Below are 23,694 nucleotides of genomic sequence, written 5' to 3' on the forward strand. Positions count from 1 at the left end.
TTTCTATATGAAAACTGTTTCTGCACTTTTTGGTTGAAATTGAAAAAAATGAAACCTTGGTTTGACTTCATATTTAAATTTATATTTAAAAATAAAATTGATCCTAGCATATGTTGATGTTGGCAGTGTTCTTCTCTAAATAATAACCCATCCAGCACTGCAAAAGGAGTCTTTCTACTTCTGCTCAAACTCTCTTCCTTGTAAATCTCTGCATTCTCTTTCAATGTACTCCAAATTCTCTCCCAATTTTATGGACCAAATTTTTGGCAAAGTGGACAGGAGAAATAATCTGTTTCACATATGGTGTCCCTTCCTCTGGCAGATGCACAGGAGTGAATAAAACCCACTGAACTATGATTACTTAATAGCAGTTTTAGTGTGTTAATGCTTTTATGCAGATATACATAGGTTTGCAATGAGCATCCATATTTTACAATGGCATTCTAAATATGACTGTCTTGACAATGGCCATTAATACAGTAAATATTTTGCTGTTGCGTTGATTAAAAAGCCGATAATCCTACTGCTTTTATCCTATCTGTTTTGCTCCACCAGATAAATTGATCCAATTTAGAACTGTTGAATAATTCATTCTTTGCCATGATGTCCCTCTAGTTTTCAATAAAGAAAATGGCTCATATTTTATTATGTTTTCTTGGTTCTCATTGATTTCCAATTTAACTGGATATTCTTCTGATAACAAAGGTTAAACGAAGTTGCAAAGGAAGTGGTAGTGTTTTCTGGTGTCCAATCAGAGTGGAGGACTGATTATGATGAGGAAGCTGGAATTCTCTCTTAGCAGCTTAAACTTGACTTTCAAATGTGCATGTCACATATTTTTATTTCTACTCCTAGGGGTATCTTCTACTCATGTGTATCTTGAACAAATAGGTCTTTAATCTAAAATGCTTGGAATGACTTCCCACCAGAAGTAGTCCTCAAGTGTAATTAGAAGCTGCTACTTCTTCTTTCACAGTGCTTGTCAAAGAAGCGACAGTGACTAACATACAAGAAAAATATCCAAATACTTGATAAGAAAGACTCAGGGCAAAACTCAGCTGGTGGCTTTCAATGGAACCATAGTGTTTGATCTATGGTGCCAGTTATTGAATCTGTATTTAGTGGAGCTTGAAATGATGATGCAGGGAACTTTGTTGGTATATCTATTTCTCCACCAAATATTTTTTGAGAAACTTGGAGAGAAATAGCCTTGGGGGTGCGCACAATGACACAAAAAAACAACAACCAGAAATTAATTTGTGACATCATTTATTGCCAAAATTTTGAGATAAAATCATTTCCTCACATTGTTTAGCTTTTTGAATTGCGTCCATCTGTACTTCTAGATCTTTGCTCCGACCAACAGGTGAGGAAATAGGAAAGCCTTCTTTAATGTTTCAACTAACATATTTTAGGTGATATATTTATTTCAAGTATTCAATTGATATCCACAATACAATGTAAGGCAGTTGCATTTTTTGGTTAGATGTGAACTCTATGCTTGATGTGTAACATGACATTGGTGTGAAACAGTTCTTAGTATCATTATTCTGCTAATAAATTGATGGATTTTGTTACTATCAATATTAATTTTTCATAATATCCTGAATGAGGGAAAACTTCCTTCCTTCTCTCCCTCCCTCCCTCACGCCTTTCTTGATCCTTTCCACAATAACTTTATAATTTGTTTCCAAGCAAAAGCTGTCACCTCCACACTGAAAGAGCCCAGAAATGTGTTGGGATAGCAAATATTTGCTAACTTTTTCATCTAATCTAGAGGGGACAAAGTGCTTGGTAAACACATAAGATTAGACATTTGTGCTAGTTCTAGAATAGTATAAATTCCAAGTTTTTAAATTGACAACAGATGTTGAATGAAGAGTGTTGGGCCAAGATAAAGCAGCCAACATGAAATGGATAAAGTGGTGATAATTAGAATACTAAATATTGAACAGAGCAAAAAAAAAAAATCACTCAGATATGCAGTTCATTGGTTTCCCATGAGCAAATCAAATATCAAAAAACCTACCTTAAAGTAACTGTTAGGATAATAAAGGAAAGAGGATTTTATAATGTACTACATTTGGAGTTTCTTGGGGAAATGCAAAAGGTAAGCCAATATACAGAAGTATACAAAGATTGTGTTCTTGAGTTTGCTCTTAAAAAGGCAGTCTGTAACAAAACTATGTCAGATACTCTTACCTTAAGCATAAGCATATAAGGATCACAATGATAGTTGTCCCTTGTGTAGGTAAATGGTTGCTAATGGCTTCCACCACCATTACATGATCTTGTCAAAGAGATTGTTGAAGAACTTTCCAGCTGAGCATTTATGATCTTATTGTTTTCCTGTAAATGATATACTCACAGATTGCTGGACAATGTCTTCTAAAACAAACAAATTAAAAATATTATGAACATGAAAGGTGTCATGGAAATAAATCACAGATACTATTTCCCCTGCTTGTGCCTGCTCATGCTCTTGCTACCTAGTATTGTACAAATCTGGAAGATTTAAGAATAATTTCTACATACAGATGTCTATGTGGTATTTTAGACTGTTATGAAATACACTTCTTTTTCCAACTTAACCAAATCCCCAATGGAAATAGATAGGCATACTCTATTTTTTCTATGGTTGGATAATTTGAAACACTGCAAATGTAAATTGATGTTTATGTGGGATTTCAGCAAAAGAAGTATTTTGAAAAAAAGAAACCTAGGTAGAGATATCATTTTGGACTTTGCTGGTTTGGTGTTCGGTGCTTCAAAAACTTGTACCATGGATCACAGTATGGGAATTTTATATGTGAAACTATTGTTTATTTCATTGACAGTTATCAATTTAGTCTGTAGGTAATTTTACATGTCACCAATCTAGCCAACGAAATGTTTGTAGCTCTAAAACAAGGTGACCGTAAGTAGCTGCACCTTATGCTACTTCACTCATGCATTATTCATGCATTATGAACTTGAATATATGAGGCATCAAGAGGAAAACTTTCATACACAGCTGTGGGGGAAAAAACTGAGCTGGGTACTTTGTGATTTTGCCCTTGAAAATGAAAATCTATATCCTCCCATTTTCAGTTCTCCCAATTCTTATTAGATAAGGATTTATCAAGGAATAATGTTGCTGTTTCTAGAAAATTTCCTCAATGATGTGCATGGATGAGCATGCTCACCTATACACCTCACTGAGGAAATGTTTCTGGAGACAACAACATTAATAGGGCTAATCAATTAATTTTGTATTTATACATTGTGCTATTTTGTATTTGTACATTGCACTATTGTGAAACACATTCATTTAGTTGAATTTTTAAATCTATTCCATGAACAGCATTTATGTTTAGGAATATTCTCAGTGAGCAAATATGTGGAGGTTTTGTAGGTCTCGTTAAGTATTACATTGATTCTGTGGACTGTGCAAACATTTAAACTTTCAGGTATTTTTCTTCAAGTCATATGACTAAGCATCTACAGAAAAAACTAGGGCAACAAGAAAGAGGAGCATCTAACCCTCTTAAATGGATAAGGATGCAAGATGGGCCTTATGAGAAGTTAGAGAATGCTCATGGAGCTTCTATTGTTGAGAAGAAACAAGGAAATAATTGATGGTTTCCCAATGTTTGGAAGTACAAAATAGAGCTGTTAAAATAAACTTTTCTGAGAGATACAGCTTTCTTATTGGGGGGGGGGGGGAATGGAAGAGATTGTTTGAGCAGATTTTATCTTAACAGAACTAGGAGATAATTTAGCATGTTGTACAGGATGAAACAAATAAGGCAACAAATAATAAACCAGGTAGAATTGCCCATTTAGGTGTAGTAGATTCTCTTCCTTTATAGAGCCTTTGTGCTGAATGGTGAATGTGATAATTAGACATCTGATGTTTGTTCCTATGGAGCTTTCTTTTGCAGTGTTCCTTCTCTGAAAATTTTTTTCTGGTGACTATGGAAATCTATTTGAGAACCATCGTCTATGGTGGTTACAAATTCTTCCAGAAATATTTTCATTCTTTTGTGATATGGTGGCCCAATTCATATTTTGTCCCAATTAGGGTTTGCTTATGTACAATTGATTGAATAAATCTACACAATAAATTATTTGCTGAATTGATGCATTATGCTAATCAGCAAACCATGGCTGGGAATTCAGAATTGACATATTAAGCCAAACCCAACAAATCAAGTTATGTCTCAGTTCTATGTGAATCCATGCAGTGAACACTCTGTTTTGATGTTAGGCTGGGAAGCTCTGTATCTGCATATTTATTGCACTACAGTAAACATTACCCCAGCATGCTTGCTAGGGAATTCTGGGAACTGAAGTCCACAAATCTTAAAGTTGCTAAGGTTAAGAAACACTGATTTAATGACGTTATCATTTCATTCGTTATCCCTACTAAGCCTCCCTTGGGCAGTGCTGCCCCCCACCAGGGCAAATTATAAGTACTTAAAATAGGAGACTTGCAATTTTATCTCCTTTTGACTAAGACTTCCACTGTAAGCTTTCTCTGCTTTCAAAAGTATTTTTATCAGTATTATTATTTCAACCTAATTTTATTTATTTTTAATTCTACAGGGTATGTTAATTTATGTCTTTTTTTAAAACAAATAAATAAGAGCAAGGAGACCAAATATAAAGTAGAACAGTCTGGTTTTATTATTTTGTCATCAAGAGTCATTTTCTCCCTCCCCTTGTCATTTTATTTCTTTGTAAAACACTTCAACTCTTCCCCCCCTTTCTTCTTTTTCTTCTTCATTTTGTTTACAACATACATTAAACTGTGAATCTGATGATGTTAGGAATTTGTGGAGATGTAGGGAAACTGGTGACAACACAGTATTTTTTTTACAACTTTACAACAAAAGAGAGTGTCTGACTTGGCTGCATTTACCAGGGTATACCAAAGGTGGAAAGAAAAGGCACACGTAGGTCCAAGAACCTTTACACACAAAGGGGTAAAAATGGTGCAAGGAGAAGGACGAAAGACATGGAAGAGTCTAAATAGAAAACAAAACAAAGAGTAAAAAAAATGGGCATCTCAGGGTGAACCCCATTACTGGTGTGATGTATATTAAAAAGGCAGATCCCTGAACAAGACTGCAATAATTCTTCATTTCTCCATAATGACAGACTGCTTGACTAAGATGTAGCATGGGGTACCATGCCCTTCAGAGTTTGGGGACTGAGCTTCAAGGAGGAAAAACAAAAGCCTGTTTAACTTTTCATATGAATAGCTTAAAAAAAGAGACTGAGGGTGGTGGTTAAGGGGGAAACAAAACAAAATTCCAGAAAGAAACTTGCTTTGACTTTATTCTACCCAGCCCACCAAGAGTGAACAAGGAGGCAGGGGCAAAAGGAGAGCAGAGGCAGCAGATCCCTTTGGTTCCGATCGTCCTGATTTTCCTAATGACCATCTATATGTTGCTCCCAGCCTGAAGATTTTCCTCTCCAGGGAAACCATTTGTGAATGCTCTTCAGAGGCAACGAAACCAGCTCTACTGGAGTAGATACACATCTTCTCTTCAAAAACCTTGTTCCTCCTTCCCAAACGTTCTGTCCAGACAATATCAAACATGCGCGTCCATTTCTCTCTTTCTTTTTGCCACAGTAGGCTGACATAGGTGTAATGACAGTTTAAAGGAAAACCTAAGGACAAGCAGCCAAGACTTTGTCAAACCATACGTTCCTGCAAAAGGTTCTTCCTGTTTTCCCCACCCATCCATACAAATAAGAGCTGGATTTCTTTCTTACTTTTGTAAATTGTAAGAATTATCTGGGTTTGCTTTCCTACTGAGAACCAGCAGGAACCAGCCTGCTTTACATTTATTTCCATTTTATTCTACAGGCTATACAACCTTAGGCCTGGATTGTTTTGCACCAGAATGTCAACAGTACACAGTGCTTGACTTTGATGATACATTACACTGCTGGCAATGAGAAAGGATACATTTCCACATTGAAGTGATACCAAAATATTCAGGTAGATGGATATGCTGTCACCAAACAGTGTCTAAACTTCCAGGATAGCACAAAAGTAATGCAAAGGCCAAAATGAGCATGATTAGGATTCACATCCAAACAATAGATATTGCTGCCCCTTGCCTTCTTGTGATCAGAGGGGCTGTTAATTCTGCAAACTGAAACATAAAACTTTGCATCTTCCAGTTCTTTAGGGCAGGGCTCTCCATACTTGGCAACTTTAAGACTTATGGATTTCAACTCTCAGCATGGCTAGCTGAGGAATTCTGGGAGCTGAAGTCTAAGCCTTAAAGTTGCCAAGTTTGGAGATCCCTATTCTAGGGGAATAAGGAAGGGGAGAGATGAATAAATATCTGATTTATTCTAAGGAAAGGGGAACGATTGTACATACTACAGCTCACAAATATACACAACTGAAGGTGTAAGGCACAAATTTACATGTGGGGAAAAAAATCAGATATATTGCCATCAAAACAAACTCTATGTGGTAAAACTGAAAACTATGCTGGGAGAAACCAGTGTGTGGATGAATTTGCACTGTGCGTTTTTCTTTGTCAGCTTGTCATCTCACATGCAAGGATGAAATGAGATGGCAGAAATCGAGTGGGTGCCTTCACAGAAAGGATCAACTACTGACAAAAACTGTGTTCATGGCAATGGGGCATGGAAGGGGAGTGTTCAAAGAATTTATTTTGTAAGACATTAGTACTTTAGGAAAAAATGAACTTTAGGGAAAAATGATGTGGTGGGAGGTTTCTTCCTTGGTTTGCAACCTGACCTTAAAAGCTGGAAGCCAGCCTGCAAAATGGACCGACACTGAAGTAAGTATTTCCCTCTAGTTTGTCTTCCAGAAAAAGATTAGAGAGTTCAAACACAAAAGTTCGGAATTCCATCTCCAACTTATTTAACTCAGTGAATTTATTGGAAAAATAAAAAGAGTTTTAATTACTCTAGTTAATGGGGTTTCACGTTAAATAGCCATAATTTTCAATGGTATTTTGTTTTTCTTTCTGGAAAGAGTTGCTCATATGATGGTAGGCATAAGTAATTTCTTTAGGATTTAAAAAAAAGACAAAAAAGATGAACAATAAATAATCATAGTTACTTGCGTTAACAGTCACATGTTATTCATTAAGAGAGAAGAGTAGCAATAACCTATGACAGAGTTGTTCTTGCCCAACATGGCAAATCTGGTATAATCAAAAGGCTGTAACACTGATGGGCTTTCACAGTACCTGCATATAGTAAGAGTCTGTCATGGTTCAGTAAGAGTTAGCTTAAACAATGGGTTCCTCTTGTGAGTTGTTCCTTTCTCAGGGCATTTTTGCTTTCAAAGCACTCATTTCCCAGTTCTAGGATGCTCTGTGCAGTTAAAAGTGAAGGATCACAGTCATCTTTCGTGTGTGTGCTTTTGGCTCAATGTTTGCAGTTAGTCTTTTGAGTGAAGAGCTGTTGTATTGTGGGGTGGGTCCTACAGTTGCAAACCATAGATTGTATGGCCCAATTCCTTAAAAAAAATCATTCCACTTTTCCCCAGAGCAGAATGTCCTTCAGCTTTGCAGTTTCTTGGTCAGTTGAAACTAGCATTGCCATTGCTGAATCCTGGTTTTTAAGGTTATTCCATGATCCACAGCTGTCCCCACCCCACCCCACGGTGATTATGAACATGCATCATTAGGCTTCATGGATGCTGAAAGAGGGGAAAAGGAGGGCTTGGGGGGTACATCTGGTTTTAACGATGGTGTGCGTTTCAACCCTGATCTTGTCAGCGAGTTGTATGTGGTGAGACTGGGCTGCCTAGAAACAGTCACAGTCTGACCCTGAGCAGCATGGACTTGTATGGAGTCCACTCTTTGTGGGGCAGGAGGAGGATTGTCTCCCCTGCCAAAACTCTGATTTCTTGAAAGGTGGGAGGAATTAGAAGAATTAGTGTTATTTCTTTTGAGTGTTGATGTTTGGTGATTTCTCGTAAGCGAGTTCGTAGGGTAGTTTCTCTTGTAGTCCACGTTATAAGCAGAAGAATGCATCTCCAATCGCTTCCCTAGACTGCTCTGAGCAAGAGAGGACCCAGGGGGACCAAGAGAAGCTTCCCTCTGGGGGACTTTTGGTGGCATGCTATCCAGGTTTTCCACAAGATTCACCCCATGATTTGGGCTTTTGCCACTGAGATGCTCTTTTATGGTTTTGTACTCAAGAGTAGCATTTTGGTCCTCCATGGCCATCTGTGCCACATCACTCATTTTAGGCTGATCAACATATTCATGCTGATAGCTTTGCTGAGAAATAGGCAGGACTACAACACTTGGGATGTGACTGGGAGAAGCCCTGAGAGGAAGGTCTGTGGGAATCACAGGTGACACCATGGGGGGAATATCTTTTGTGCAGGCATTGATGAGATTCTGGTTTCTCTCCCAGTCTCTGCTGCCACGGCTTGGCTTCCTCTTCTGCTGAAGTGTTGGGGTGGACTCTGGAGTAGGCAGGGCAGCCAAGTCCAGATGATGTTGATCAGCTTTGATGAGCATCTTGGCTGTGCTTCCTGGAGTAGCAAGCTTACCGTTGTGCATGAGAGGGGTGAGAATGGCTTCAGGCTTTGGCTCTTTGGACTGACCATCTCCAAAGAGACCACTGAGCTTAGTAACACTGTTCATTGAACCTCGACGAGATTGGACCAGTTCCTTCTCCTTCCTCTGCACAATGGTCACATCTCGACGTCGATGGTCACAGATGCAGTACACTATGATCCCCGAGAAGACGGCTCCCATGACAAAAGCAAGAATGACTGCTATAGCCAGAAGGGTGACAGGCACCAACTGATCATGCCCCTTGAGATAACTCTCACGGATCACTCCTGCAAAAAATATCACAAAATGGTAAGCAGAAAAGTACATGATCACATAGAATGTTTCACTTTAACAACATACAATAGATGCCTCTCTGGTGTTCTGGCAGAATAATTGATTTGGATTATATCACATTTGGTAGAAAATTCCTCAAATGGTGCTTTGATGCCTATAGTGACTCTGGATTTTGCCAGTAGGGTGTTGTCCCTCTACTTTCTACCAATTGCCTAGAAATCAACCATGAGCTCTTCTCGATACAAAGCAAAGTGATGTATCTAAAATGTTTTAGTAGATTGGCACTGAACAGAGAGTTAAGACTAGATGATATGAGGTCAATTTCATCTCTGTGTTACTAGAACTATATCATGGTGAACATTTGCTTAAAATGTCATCATATTTTGCAGATCATTTGACTATATGTTGTAAAAATCTACACTGCTATAATTAAAAGTAAAAAAAAATGCAGCAGGGCAACAATGAAGCTGATTATCTTCAATGACAAGGCTTTACAGAAAGCCCACATTTTGCATAATTAATTAGAATAATATTTTAATGAAGCTGGTGTCTTATTACTCACTATGCAGTTGAACTGCTCTTCTTTTATACAAGTGTCATGAAAGAAGCATGGTATATCTACATACGTTGAAAATTTTATGATTTTAGAAGCTGAAATGTTTTTTTAAAAGACCAATTTAAAAATTAGCTCTCTGTGGAAATTATTATGCTGCAATTAGAAATATGCTATTTCATATAAGGAGTAATCAGCTAAGAATAAACCTTTCTCACATTTAGGTATCACCGTTGAGTGCCCATGTTCTTTTTCTTAAATGTATGTCCTGTATTTTTAGTCAACCAAGTTAAAAACAAAACCAACGAATACACAAAATGTAAAACACAATAGTAAAATGAATAGATTTAAAATCTAATACAGAATCAGTATCAGTGCAATAATTAAGTCAAAAGTTTAGTGAAAGAAATATGTTTTTGCCATTTTCCTAAATAGGAGACCAATGGGACCAAAGATGTCTCCTTGAGAAGAGCTCTTCCAAGCCCATAGTCATACCTACCAGACAGCTTTGTCAGAGACAAACCACTTCTTATGGGGAAATAACAGACACCCCTGGCAGGTTTTATGAGTGGGTCTAATCCTCATTTAAATTCCTCACCAATCTCATATATTGCAATAAGTCCCATCATATTAAGCATGCATGTGGTGAAAAAATGATCTTTGTCTTGTTTCTTTCATGGTGGGGAAAAATATTTCTATCTGCTTTCAATGCACAAATTAACATATTTTAATATAGCAACAACAACAACAATCTAGTGTTATTGTATTGAGGGATCCAAGGAGGCAGTTCTGCAATATTGTTTTAGACTTTTAATACAATGGCATTCTCTTTAGTGTATTACTTTTGCATCTATAAAACATGGTGAACTCATTATTAATGGCCTGTGTTTATTCATTTAACAAGTAGGGCCAGGGCCAGAGACTCTATCAATACAAGTGAATCTGAAAGAAAATGGAGTGCAGGATTCCATGTGCTCCATTCTGTTCCCAGTCCCTTCCAATTTTTTAAATGTCCGCAACTGCACTGGTTGTGTTCTCAAGTCAATGTTAGACAAACATAGGTCTGCAATGTCTTAATTTGGATTCCTGGGCTGGACTAAAAGTTTGAATTGGTGGCCTAATTGGACCACAGTTTTAAGTTGGAAATCCCCAATACCTTAGATAAATCTCATAAGTAAAACAGCTGTATCCCATTTTCACTTTCTAAATATGACCCAATAAGGAAGGCTGGATCCAATGAAAAAATAATGCTCCAAGATCCAATTCAACCAGGCAATTCTGATGGGCTGCATAACTGATGAAAAGTCACCAAATAATCTCAAAGTAATGATCCCCAGGAAACAGCTGGCATCATGTACAAATCAACTATATGATCAAATTGGATTTTATAGTATGATTTTGTTCACTTTGAAAAATACCACTAGCTTCGCTCTGTTCAAAAAATATTAAATATGTCATTGTTCTTGACATTTCTCACTGGTGAAGTTAAGTTATTAAAGTAGTTGAAGCAAAAATAGCTTTACAATGTCTACAGACTTTACAAAAAGGATCTTTTAAAAAGCAGATATCAATCAGAAGCAAGCCTGTTCAAACTCATTACAGACTTGTTTCTGAAATCACAAATAGAAATGGCAAGATGCCAATTAAACCCTTGATGTCTAGGTTTTCTAAAAACAGATTTTAGAGAAGGGTAGATGGTAGTAGAAAAGCCAAGCCAAATGGCAGGCCAGTTTAAGGTCAGGCACTGTTGAATGAAAATACAAACGAGCTTGCTTTTGTCAAATTATAAGACAACTGACTAATATAAATGGGGTCATTCTTATAGTGCCATTATTGTAGTGCTAACTGTCCTCCAAATGTATCCAACTTAAACTCATATAATTCACAACCAAAGCAACCAAAACACATCTGGGTAAAGGCATCGGATTAGAAAAAGTTGCCGTTTGCATCATGATAGTGAACCTTTACTTATCTCCACAAACCTGAGCTAGTGTTTTGCCAAAGAGTTTTCTTGTCTTTTTTCTTTTGGCCCCTTCAAGTCAACAGTTGAGTCTTGGTGACTATGTGGACTTGGTAACTATGTGACTATGGTGACTATGTGGACCTGCAGTTTTCTTGGCAAGATTTTGGAAGTGGTTTTCTCTTGCTAGCATCCTAAGGCTAAGATCGAGTGACTAGCTCAAGGTTATGCAGCTGGCTTTGTTCCTAAGTCTCTTGGATTCTAGCTTGATGTCTTAAGCACTACTACACATTATGTCTCTTGCTAGGCTTAGTGAATGAAAAATATAAAATGGGCACACCTGTAGCATAAATAACTGTTGCTATCAGTAATGCTTGTTTCTCTTTGCTTTAGTCTATGCAAAATATTTTTATATTTACATACATGTCAACAAAATGGTACCAGACGCGCCTATTATTTTTGGTGATCACATCATTTACTAAGGGTAGCCTTTTGTCTTTACAGTTGCAGCAATCCAACAACGACCACACTGACTGAATAAAGTGGCCATAGTGTGGTTTCCACAAGCAGGGATCTGTCATCTTCTCCTTGTGGTTGAATTTAATATGGAGAAGATCATAAGATAGTTACCTTTCTTCTAGTCTTTGCAAATGCTGGCATCCTTAGAAAGGGGAGCAAGGTTCAGTAAGTGAAATACAATGGGATTTTTGGAAGGGGTGATGAGAAAGCCACCAATTAAATGTGTAACATTTCAGTGATTACAAGTTCTGTGGCGAAGACACTGACCATAAACGGTAGATGAAAAGAGCATGGCAGCTATTTTTAGCTTCCCAATTTGGAATGATGCCTGCTGTGGTTGGTTGGGAAGTGTCTCTCATCCACTTCCCTTACAACTCCAAACCTGGCAGGGAATCTCTCAGGATGTTGGTCAATTCTGCAACAGACTGACTGTATATTAGTTACCTCGCTCCTTTTGTTTATAATGGAGAAAATAAAATTCATTCGTAAAGTGACAGCTTTATTGTGTTAGAAACATATCCCTGTAGGCACTGTAATTTTATTTCTGAAATACACTCAATGTAGGTTTTAGTGTTCCACTGATAACACTCCGATCACACTATTTGCCTGCAATTATTTTGTGTCAGGAAAATGGCATATTAATAGGGAATTTTTCACACTTCCATTCCCTATCCAGGGTTTTCTATACTGTAAATTTAAAAGATTTAAGTCTTAGTATGGACAAACAGGAAATTAAATTGAGTATTTTAGTTAAACTGAAAAATATGTAATATGATATGGCTGAGATAAAATAAAACATGGTCAGCTGTTTATTTTGGGAGAGCTGAAGGCATCTGTTTATTTTGGGAGAACTCAAAGCAGCTGGTATTTATTAGATTTAGATTTGAATATGCGAATATGGCTCATTGCAGATTACTAGATAATTGTAGTTCATCCCAGTTTGATTAGTTCTTTTCAGCGTATAGCATTCCTCCAAGGGTATAAATGTAAGACAGTGCCCTTGTACCTTTTCTGTGCAAGTCTCAGTGCTTTCAGATATGTCTAAAAATGACCACTAGAAAACAAAATATGTTTGCAAATCTCTTTGTCATCTAGTGATTCCTATGCCAATCAGTTTATATTTGCTTTAGCAAATATAAAATATAGTTTTTGAATGCTGGATTCTGCATACAGTTCTAGGAAAATTATTTACTCTCTTTCACGTTGCCTGAGGAATTTATTTATTTTTTGCATATCTTTGCGATTACTTTATGTGGGCCCTACTAATTATAAAGGAAATCTGAATGAATAAATAATACTAAGGGTAAAGGCCCTGTTATCATTTCCTGTACTTTGTAAACAATGCAAACAAATCCAATACAGGATATGCCTAAATGGAAAAAATGTTTTTTTTAGATTTAGTTAACTTGTAAGAGCAAAAACTAGAAGTAAGCTTTTCCCACAACTGTGATTAGTCTCTCATGTAACTGCTTAGTAATTCTCATGTTTTCCTCCATGGTGAAGTGCTCAGTAACTTTTGAGGCTTTCTAGTATGATCCACAACACTAGTTAGTCTTTAGGTCTGAATGTTGATTTGACCATTTCAAAAACCTGTATTTGTCCTTATTCTGTGTTTGTACGGGTTGAGATCTTTGTTTTGCAATATGATCCATTTTTGCTTTGGCTTCAGGTCAAGTATTTCCCTGTACAATTCTCTGATACAAAACAGAATTCATGCTTCTTTCAATGATTTCAGGTCATTCAAGTCCTGAGGCAGCAAAGCAACCTCAAGGTATGTCATGCTACTTCCATGTTTGACAGCTGGTATGAGAACAGTGTCTGTTTTTCATTAAGCATTATGACAGTCATGTGGCTGGAAATAATCTTTGGTCTGTCCTAGAATGTTCCTTAAAAAATCTGGAGTGTCATCCTGGCAAACTTAAGATGAACATCAGTGTTCTTTGGGATAATAGATCTGTTTAGCTACTATTCAATGTATCTCATTTTTACTCTCTCTCATGTACACAGACTTTAGCCAAAGTAAGGGAGTGCTACCGATTCTTTGAAGATCTTCTGGAATCTTGTATTATTTCCTGGATGATTTTGTACCAAGTTCTGGTCTTTTTATTATAATTCTTTTTACAGCACAGCTGCTCTTGAGAAGGTTCACATTGCCCAAATCTCTTTATTTTCTTTGGAGCAGTGCATGAAACACCTCAAGAAATTTGTAGGGTGAGAATTTATTTGTTATGACAGAAGCTAAAGTTTGTGAGAATTATGTAAAATATGTCTCACTCAAATCAGCTGTACTGAATAATGTGTTGCCAGAACTTGTTTTGGCCTTGTTTTCCATTTAAATGAATTTTTTGAACTGAGATGAAGAATAACTTTTTGACGTGGGCTCAGAATGTGTTGTATGACCAGTGTTATTTGTCCAATCAGACTTCCTGGATAGATCAGTAAGACCCATAGATTTCTGATAATGTTCAGTGTCAAGAAATGCAAACATCCAAAAAATTCCCAAAGGGTGAATATTATTTCATAGTATTACAAAAAATATGAAAAAAAATGTTGTAGAAGCTATTAATTTTATTTTAAGAGGTACCAAGCTGAATAGGCAGGTGATAATTTCTTCTTTTTCCATGTCCCAGGTATGAAAAAAGATAGGAAAGAAGGTTGAGGTAGAATGCATTGGGATGGTACTAGCTGGTTCATTGCAATTCTGCAAACTGCTTGTTAACTTTTCACTATACAACTCAACTGGATTGAGGCCAGCAATTCCCCACCAGCCAAATACAGGGTGCAGGAACTGCCTCCCTCTTTGACCCAACACCATCTTTCTTCTCACTCTCTTTGCCACATTGGCATGAAACCAGAACAGTGGTAAGATTGCCACCTGAAGTTTCAAGCCCTGAAGCAGTGTTGATTCTGAAAGAGCCTTTAGTGCCATTGCCCCCTGCCTAGGGAACATCTTGCCTCCAGAGGAGAGGTTGGCTTTTCAGAAGTGCATTAAGATCTGGCTTTGCCAACTAATACAGGGATCCAATAGTGGCAAGCAATCCTAGGGCTGCTAGGTGGATTGTGGGTGCTTTCTCTGACTGTTTAACTTTGTGTATAACTATACCCTATATCTATATATACTCCTCCCTCCCTCCTCTCTTCTTCTCTCTATTTAATGATTTTTATAGTCTTTTTATTTATAAAATACCAAGATTCACACATATAGTGAGATGGTGGCATATAAATTTGATCAACAAATAAATTGAAAATATGCACAAGAATAAGAGCCAAACAGGCACTCCTGAGAAAGCTTTCCAAAGCAAAACAACGTAGTGGATTAAGCAATGTTATGAACAAAAACACATGCTTACAACTGCCACTTTTAGGAACAAATAATACATTTGAAAAATACATTGTTTAAAAAGTGTGCTCCAGGATCACACTCAATTTTTAAAAGAATGCTTAACATCGAGCCTTTTATTTAAAGGAAATATCACCCACATGGTTACTGTACTATTCTTGGAAGTCCAGAAGAAGCAACTAATAGTGGAGGTTGCACAGAAAAATATCTTCCATTCTTTTTCCTTGCAATGGGTTGGATAATAGCTGATAAAACCCTTTCCTGCCAAACAGGAATGCTCCTATTGTGCTTAATAACTTCCAGGATGCACAACAAGGATCAGATAATAGTGAGGTATTATATAACTTAGTCTATCTAATGGGTAATGTGATAAAATAGGACCCTGTCTTATTTTTGGGGAAACACTGTAGTTATCTAACTTGGATTAAATAACTGATAGTTATTTAATCAATCTGGACACTTGATATTTTTAGAAAAATAGCAATATATTTTCAAGAAAAAAATTGAAGGATAGACCCTTGCTGGTGGAATTAACACTCTCTGTTTCAAATTATCTGATTTATCCTAAATAATGACTGATTTATGCTGTCTAAGAGTGACAGACCATATGCATAAAACATGGTATTGAAGATAGGTTGGGTATTTGCATATAGATAGTAAGCAGGGTTGCTGAGAGATTAATCTATTTTTCAGGCATCATTAGGATAAAAGACAAGCGTTCTTATTGGATATGTGAGTAAATATGTGGAAAATCCATATTAAATATTAAAGGACTATCATTTGATTTTTTTCTTTATGGTTATCCAAAACATTTCCATGATTTGCATCAATTGAATTTACAATAATTTAAGCTGAGAACAATACACACTAAAATGATAATTAAAAACGTAAGAAGCTATTTTGTAATGAAATAGCCTGTGTGCTATTAACACTAACTAGTAGTGGTTCTCTGGGGCTCAACTCTTTTTTGCAACTATTGGGATATGAATCTATCTATCATCTATCTATCTATCTATCTATCTATCTATCTATCTATCTATCTATCTATCTATCTATCTATCTATCATCTATCTATCTATCTATCATCTGTCCGTCCATCCATCCATCCATCCATCCATCCATATCTATCTATCTATCTATCTATCTATCTATCTATCTATCTATCTATCTATCTATACCTATCTCCATCCACCCATCCATCCATCCCTGAGTCATGGCTTTTGAAGTGTGGAAGCAGTAGCAATATGCTGGGCTTAAGCATTTATCCTGAGATACTAAGTCTGGTACACAACAGACAACCACAGAATGCTGTTCAAATACAAGCAGATGCAAGGGGGCTGGCTCTTAGCTAAAATTACTATTCTGTTCTGGAAATCAAAGAAAAGCATATGCTTTAAACACAAAAGTCCCTAGGTTCATTGTCCAGATCCATTCTCTTTAGCTAAGGTATTGAACTCTGGCCAACTGCTATTATAACTGTAGGCCAATCTTCCTAACCTAATACCCTCAGGAGACATTGACATTGCCAGTCTGGCTTCTAATTTGGGATGTTGATCATCAAGGCATGTTAATTCAAGGAACATAGACATAAACATATTGAAGGTAGATAATATTGAACCATACAAGTTAAAGATCAGCTTATAGCTCTATTTTAAAGAACCTTTAAAAATGAGATAAGGTGGGCTGGAAGCTTGGAAGGTACTAAGGTACCTTCTCCGCAGTCTCCACAGATATGAGGCTACTCAAAGGCAACACGTTGTCTAACTATTATGAAGTCAGATTAGTACATCTGAGAAAAGTTAAAGATTAAAAACGTGGAAGAGGATGGAACTGTTTCATGCTTCCCTGAAAGAAAGCCAGAAAACTATGGAGTTGTATCTATCAGATAAAGCCAGAAATTAAATTTCTGCTGCTTTGTTAGCAGATTGCTCAAATGCCTTTCTTGCATCTAGTGTCAGTCAATAACTGGGCTGTTGACTTGCTGAGAGAGCTGTTTGTATTTGGCAAATACTTTGAACAGAAGCCATCTTTTGAACAAAGGCCTATTGGTTGGTATAAATGAGTTGGAGTAGGAAAAACAACATTTGCCAAGACTTTTGTTATCACTGCATTTTTGGTTTAGCTAATGACATTGATACTCTAAACTATTTTATCTTGGGTATTTATTCCTTTTGTCTCTCTCTCTCTCTTTTGAAAGCACTCTCCTGTATTCAAAGAAAAAAATAAACAAATGATATAATCCTGGAAACTATTCCAGAGTTTGAGCTTTAAATAGCTCAGAGAAAAAAACTTAAGCCAGAAATGTACTAGTGCATTAGTGTCTGGATCACTTTTTCTGATGAACACCATTATCATTTTTTACAGAACCAGACTGCATATGTGCTGAATATGTAAATGGAAGATGAGATTAAAGGTTCAACTCCTATTCCCCAATTCGTCAATACCCCAGATCTTACATTATAAGACATTCTAACATCAATATGCATAACTAGATGAGAGATGGATCCCAAAGATTCTGATCTATAGGCATTTCAATCTTTGAAATGAACTTAAAAACATCCATAAGATTGGGCAACATATGCAAACTATTATTGCTCCAGATGTTGAAATGAAAGTGTATTGATTGAAAGGAGAGTATGCTACCTACCAGGTCTATGCATGTGGATTCTGCATATTTAGCTTTACAATCTCAACCATATATAACCTACTCATTGATAAATGGAATTTTAGGTAGTATCTACTTAATGTCAAGATCTAGTTAAAAGATGTCCCTGCCCTATGTGTAAGAGTTCAATGGCATGCACCTCCTTGTCATGGAAAGAGGTTAGGCAAGCTTTCCTGAGACAAGCCCAAGGCTTTCTCCCAGTTATTGAAGGGAAGGAATTTCATTCTGCCCCAGTCCTGAACATAGATGAAAGCTGGGGATTCCATTAATCTTTTGTGTTTCCTATATACAAGCAACAAAGCAACACTAAGCATAATTTATCCTGTTGTGAAAGCAATAGCGATATAATCAAGAATGTCTATCCCTACTGGCACATTAGAAATGTTACAGGTTATAGGTAGACAAAACTGATTATCTCAATTGTTAGCTGGATACAGTTACAGAAACACAATGGGAGCACCAGGACAGGAGTATTAAACAGTTAGTAGGAACATACTTTCTGTGCCCCTCACTTGCTCTGAGCATTATAAAGATTTCACCTGAGTGCGGAGCATGCCCTAGAAATGACAAATGTTTAATTGATAACTATTTTGGTTGTACTTTGGTCAAGAAGAAACTTAAAGAAAACTAGAATGAGTGTTACAGTTTTAAAATCCATTTTGGTAGAGGCAATTTAATCTGTTTTTGGAGGTAAAATCATCAGCTTTTTAAAATGAATCTATTTTTGGAATGAAAAAATATCTCAGAGGTTTGTTTTGTAAAACACTGACATTCGATGCATAGTTTTCAAAAAAATTCCTTATCAATACCTGAATTTCATTTTTCTACTGTCTTATGATAGCTGGAAAATCTTCAGAATGGATCACAAACATCAGGTGAATATTAACAAGCTATAATTGTAAGTACTTCAATTGTTCAGCTGTTTGCAACAAAAATGTTACCATATATCTGTACAAAAATCAGAAATGTCTGATTTGGAATATCAGAAATATCTGATTTGGAGTACAGCAATTCAGGCGGTATGCAAGTATTATAGCATCTTGAGACTACCTTCCTAATATTTGTGGCAATATGATTTTTATTCCTCCCTCCCTCCCCAAGTTTTATAACTCCATTCAAGTTAGAATGGAAGACACGTTTGAGGGGCATCCCATCCCACTATTATTCTAAAATCCTTCTTTGAAAAGATTTTCAAAGAAAATCTGGTGAAGAAATAAGGCATAGAATTTCAACTCTACCTCTTTGGTAATATTATTATATCATTGCATGGTCTCAATCACTGCTTGGAAGTTCCATAAAACAAACTACAACTCATGACTCCTCAAAAGGTCCCCTCCATAGAGCGTATAATCATTTTTATCATCTCATGTCTGTTTGGTTAGTGTGATTAATGGTAGATGCAACGTATACTACACTCATAACTATAATTTACTAATTGGAATGAAGTAAAAAAATATATTATACTGTTGGCATAAGACATGATGAGAAGCAAAATTAATAAACTTTCTTTATAAAGCTGCTATATCCTCTTACCGAAAGAGTATAATCTTGAATTTAAAACAATCTCTCAAAAGAAAAGAACAGATAGAAAATTATTATAAATTAACAAAAATCCTGTGTAATGTCCAATTTCTCCAACTTTGTCAACTTGAGGTTTCTCCTCCAAAGAAAACAATTCTAGAAATTTTGTCCTCCTCAGCAAATTTGGTATACATGGATGCAAATATGCACATATTTTCCTTAACACTCTAAAAAAGTACATGGCCAGTAGCATAAAGATACATATGAAACTGATTACAATTAATTATCTGTAACTAAAGGTATTTCATTTATAAAACTAATTGAACTCATCTGCATATACCAACCATTTCTTCATCCACAAATTACTATGAAAGACAGAAATATTCCACTTCACACATTCCCTTCCTTCCAGCAAAAAATAAAATAAAAAATAAAAGAGTACAATGATGGAGGGATAATAAAGGATAACAGAATAGAGGAAAAAAGGCATCTGATAGAATTGCTGCAGGTCTACAAACCTCCTTACCAGAACTACTTAATGCTGCAGGTGGGTTGATAGTGGAGTCCCCAAACCTATGGCATTGAGAGACTTCAAGCTGCTTTCTTTAGATGCAGATTTAGAAGCCGCTTGGCTAAGATGGCAACCATGGGCCAGATCTATCTAACTGAGGACCTGACACATAGTGGGAGATACACATCAGTTGTGTTCTTTATCTCAAAGCAGTGATGGTGTGATCTGAATTTAGGGGATTTTACCTTCAATGCCTTGTTATGGTCAGATTACTTCCTGTTGACTTGAAGTTCTCCTGGGCTGCAAGGAGAGAAGGCTTACACACAGTAAATTAATGTCAAGACTCAAATGGATCTTGTCAGTTCCAGAAGGGTTGTCCTTGAGGTTCTGTTGCACACTTTACTGAGATCTTAATTTCTACTTGGAAATGGGAGTGTGATAGTCTTTGACTGAATTATCTGTATTTGGACTATTTTATACCATGGATTTGGGAGTACCATCTGATTTTCAGACGTCCCTGGATGATGAAGTGACATGTCCTTGAACACAGAGGAAAACAAAGTGTGAATGTGACTAAGTATTGGTAAGAGACTTTTGTAAGAATTACCTTATAGTTATTAGCATTCTCCTATTTACAATTATTGGGAAGATTTAAAGTAGACAAAAGAGTTTATAACTTTGATCATTGTCAGGCTGAATTTGAAATACAATTGAAACAGAATTGTGTCCAAATGATAAACTGATATAAATTCTATTGAAATCTGAAACGAAAGAATACTGATAAGATGCATAAATATAATGCATATTTATAGAACAATGGCTGAAAAGACTGAAATATATGCTGTTATAATCATAAAGAGAATTTTAATAAAATGATATGTTGGTATATGCCACAAGCGATTGTCTAGAATTATAAAGGCACTTCAAATTTATATTGGAAATGTGAACAAGAAGGGACATTTTATCATGCTCTGTGGACTTGCATAAAAAAGCTAGAAAATTCTGGATTCAACTACTTAGTCTGTTTAGAGTATAGTATCTACATTTACTCCTGTCTGGAAAACTTTTATTGACTTTTTGTGTAAAACACAAAAAATGAACATGATTTAATGGTTTGAAGGATAGATTATAGAAAGAAGAGGGATTACACTGTAACCATATAATAAGAGGTAAATTTTATAACTGCTGTAAAGGAAATCAGAAGCAACGTCTTTGCATACATGGAGTTAATTGGAACATGGTCCTCCTTTATTGCCCCAAAAGGGTTTCAATCTGCTAGTACTGATAAAATGGGCAGTGTCCTCAGGATTGGCCACCTGTATTTTAGATCCATAGAGGGACATGCCTCTCCTGGCTGTTAAGGCCTCTCAGGAGACAACATGTGGAAGGCTACATGTGGTGGCACTTCTTTGAGGGAGGTGATAATTCTGCCAGGTCTGAATGAGGTCATGGTCCCTCCCTCCAAGAAGCCATTGTTGGTTCTCACAGCTTCCATTCATTCTCCAATCTTTCCATTTTAAATTTTTTTTAAACAGCTTCTGTTTAAAATCTTCTGTTATTTTCACATATGTAATACATGCCTTGCTTCAGAGGTGGATTTCACATAATTTTACCACCGGTCCTCCGTACCCCGAAAATGTGAATGGCCTTCCGCTCATGCAGTTTATTTATGTGTGTGGCTTAGAAAACGAGGCTAAATAGGATGGCATAGCACCGGGCAGGTTGCCGCTACTGGTTTACCTGAACCTGTCCGAACCACCTGAATACCACCACTGCCTTGCTCCCATTTATTCATAGTCTGGGAAAACCATCTCTTTTTTAAATAAATAAGGATATTCAACAGTCCCTTTGGAGTCCTTTTGGAGAAGGGCGGCATATAAATTCAAATAAACCTAAACCTAAACCTAAATAGGATTTGGGGTTTATTTTCTCTTTATGAATATTTTTTTTAAAAAAGAAATATCTTTTATATCTTGAATATAATCCTAGCCAGATAAATTTTGGGAATTTTAAGTCCTTTGAAACAATTACCAATTATTACATCCCCTTTAGAATATGCAATAAATATGATTTTAATTAATCACATTAATCATAACACTATAAACCCATATTAATCATTGGGAAACACAAACTGCAAAAATGCGAATATAAAAATAAATAAAAACATATTTAAATATCTTCATAAATATGAATTGGATCTGGAAATAAGCAATTTAAATCCTTTTTTCCAAATAAATCTGGGAGCTATGGTTCAGAAGAAAAAACTGGATAGTCCAGATAGCCTAAGAAATAGATGTATTATTGTCTGTGGGAATATAGCTAGCATGTAAATCAGTTAACATTAAGTATATTTAGAACTCTTTCATTTATGGACTTTCAACTCCCTTTCCTAAGTGGAACTAAATTATTTGCTTTTAATTCTATTAATTGGAAGTCACATGCAATGCTTTGGAGAGTAGAAAGCTGCTGTGGCAGGACATGTCTGCCTTTTATTTCTATATTTTTTATGAGATATAAATTGCCGAGTTGAAACTTTTACTAACTGTGTAGGGGGAGGGGGCTGCGAGGAGGGGGGAGAGGCAAGTATACTATTATTATTTGTGCAGCAGAAATAATTGTTGTTTTGGAGGAAGGAAATAAAAGCTAGTTAAACTACTCAACTCAACTTTACCATTACTTTTATAAAGAATTTTCATGACTAATGGTTTAGTTCAAAATAATTTTTCCAGTGGAGCTGGAGGCATACATATTTGGAAACAACACCATGTCTTATAATTCCTTAATAATTTTAAGCATCTAAAAGGTGTAGCTGATGCATTCTCTTCAGGGGTGGGTTCCAGCAGTCACTACTGCTGGTTCGCTCGTGGGTGCAAAAAAACAAAGACGCCTATGCCTTGGGGGTATGGCCAGCCTGGGTTGCTGGCGGTTCCAGCAACCCAGGCTGTCAAACCACTACTGGCTCGGCTGAACCAGTCCGAACCGGTCGGAACTCACCACTGATTCTCTTGTGGAAAACCTGGACTCTGGATATCTAAAGGGCATCTTCTAGGGTTTTTCTGAGGGCTTCTTTAGATCATCTGAATGTTGATGAGGGTAGACTTGCTTTGGTACAAGGGTTTGTTGTGTTTTGTTGAAATGAGATTGCCTTAGAGTTTTTTTTAATGGATTTTACATGTTTTTTATCTGCTGTAGGTCTGTATCACACACACACACACACACACACACACACACACACACACACACACACAAATCAATAGGGAATAATAAAAGAAGCAATTCTGTATAGGGACTCACAATCCTAAGTTAGGGAGGTTTATAGCTCATTTTATCTCAAATAATAGATAAATCTATACAGCAGGGCTCAGGACACCAGAGTTTATATCTCTGCCTATATTCGTACGAAGTTGAACTACTTTAGCTTTGGAACAATATTATTCTACACTATTCAGCTGTCAAAATGAGCTGCAATTGCCAACAGTGACTATTTGAGTTTCGCTAGACTACTGTGCTATGCCTTCTGAAAATGAGTGGAAGATTAAGAAAGGCTATGTGAAACTAATCTATATACTGTATTTTTGCTTACTATAGTTCTGCATCCAGATGTCAATTTAAGTCTAATAACTAAGTAAAAATAAATACATTGTGAATATAATATAATTTAGCCTTTAAGATGTATAACAGGCATCCATTCTTTATCATGATGACACTAAATGACAAAAAATGCATTATGATATGATGGTCTTTCATGGAAATATAATTATAAGAGACACATACATACA

General features: G+C 36.4%; 1 protein-coding gene across 6 annotated transcripts in view; it reads right to left on the reverse strand.

The window, feature by feature from the left end:
- Positions 1–4,658: 4,658 nt before the first annotated feature.
- Positions 4,659–23,694, reverse strand: part of SEMA6A (semaphorin 6A) — a 177,316-nt gene continuing 158,280 nt past the window's right edge. For all 6 annotated transcript variants that reach the window (XM_081943595.1, XM_081943598.1, XM_081943596.1 and 3 more), the window contains one exon: positions 4,659–8,839. In XM_081943595.1, coding sequence (XP_081799721.1) covers positions 7,650–8,839 — 1,190 coding nt within the window. In that variant the 3' untranslated portion in view covers positions 4,659–7,649. The remainder of the gene's footprint in view (positions 8,840–23,694) is intronic.

Source organism: Natrix helvetica, assembly GCF_964273705.1.
Source record: "Natrix helvetica genome assembly, chromosome: 2".
NCBI classification, from domain to species: Eukaryota; Metazoa; Chordata; class Lepidosauria; order Squamata; family Natricidae; genus Natrix; species Natrix helvetica.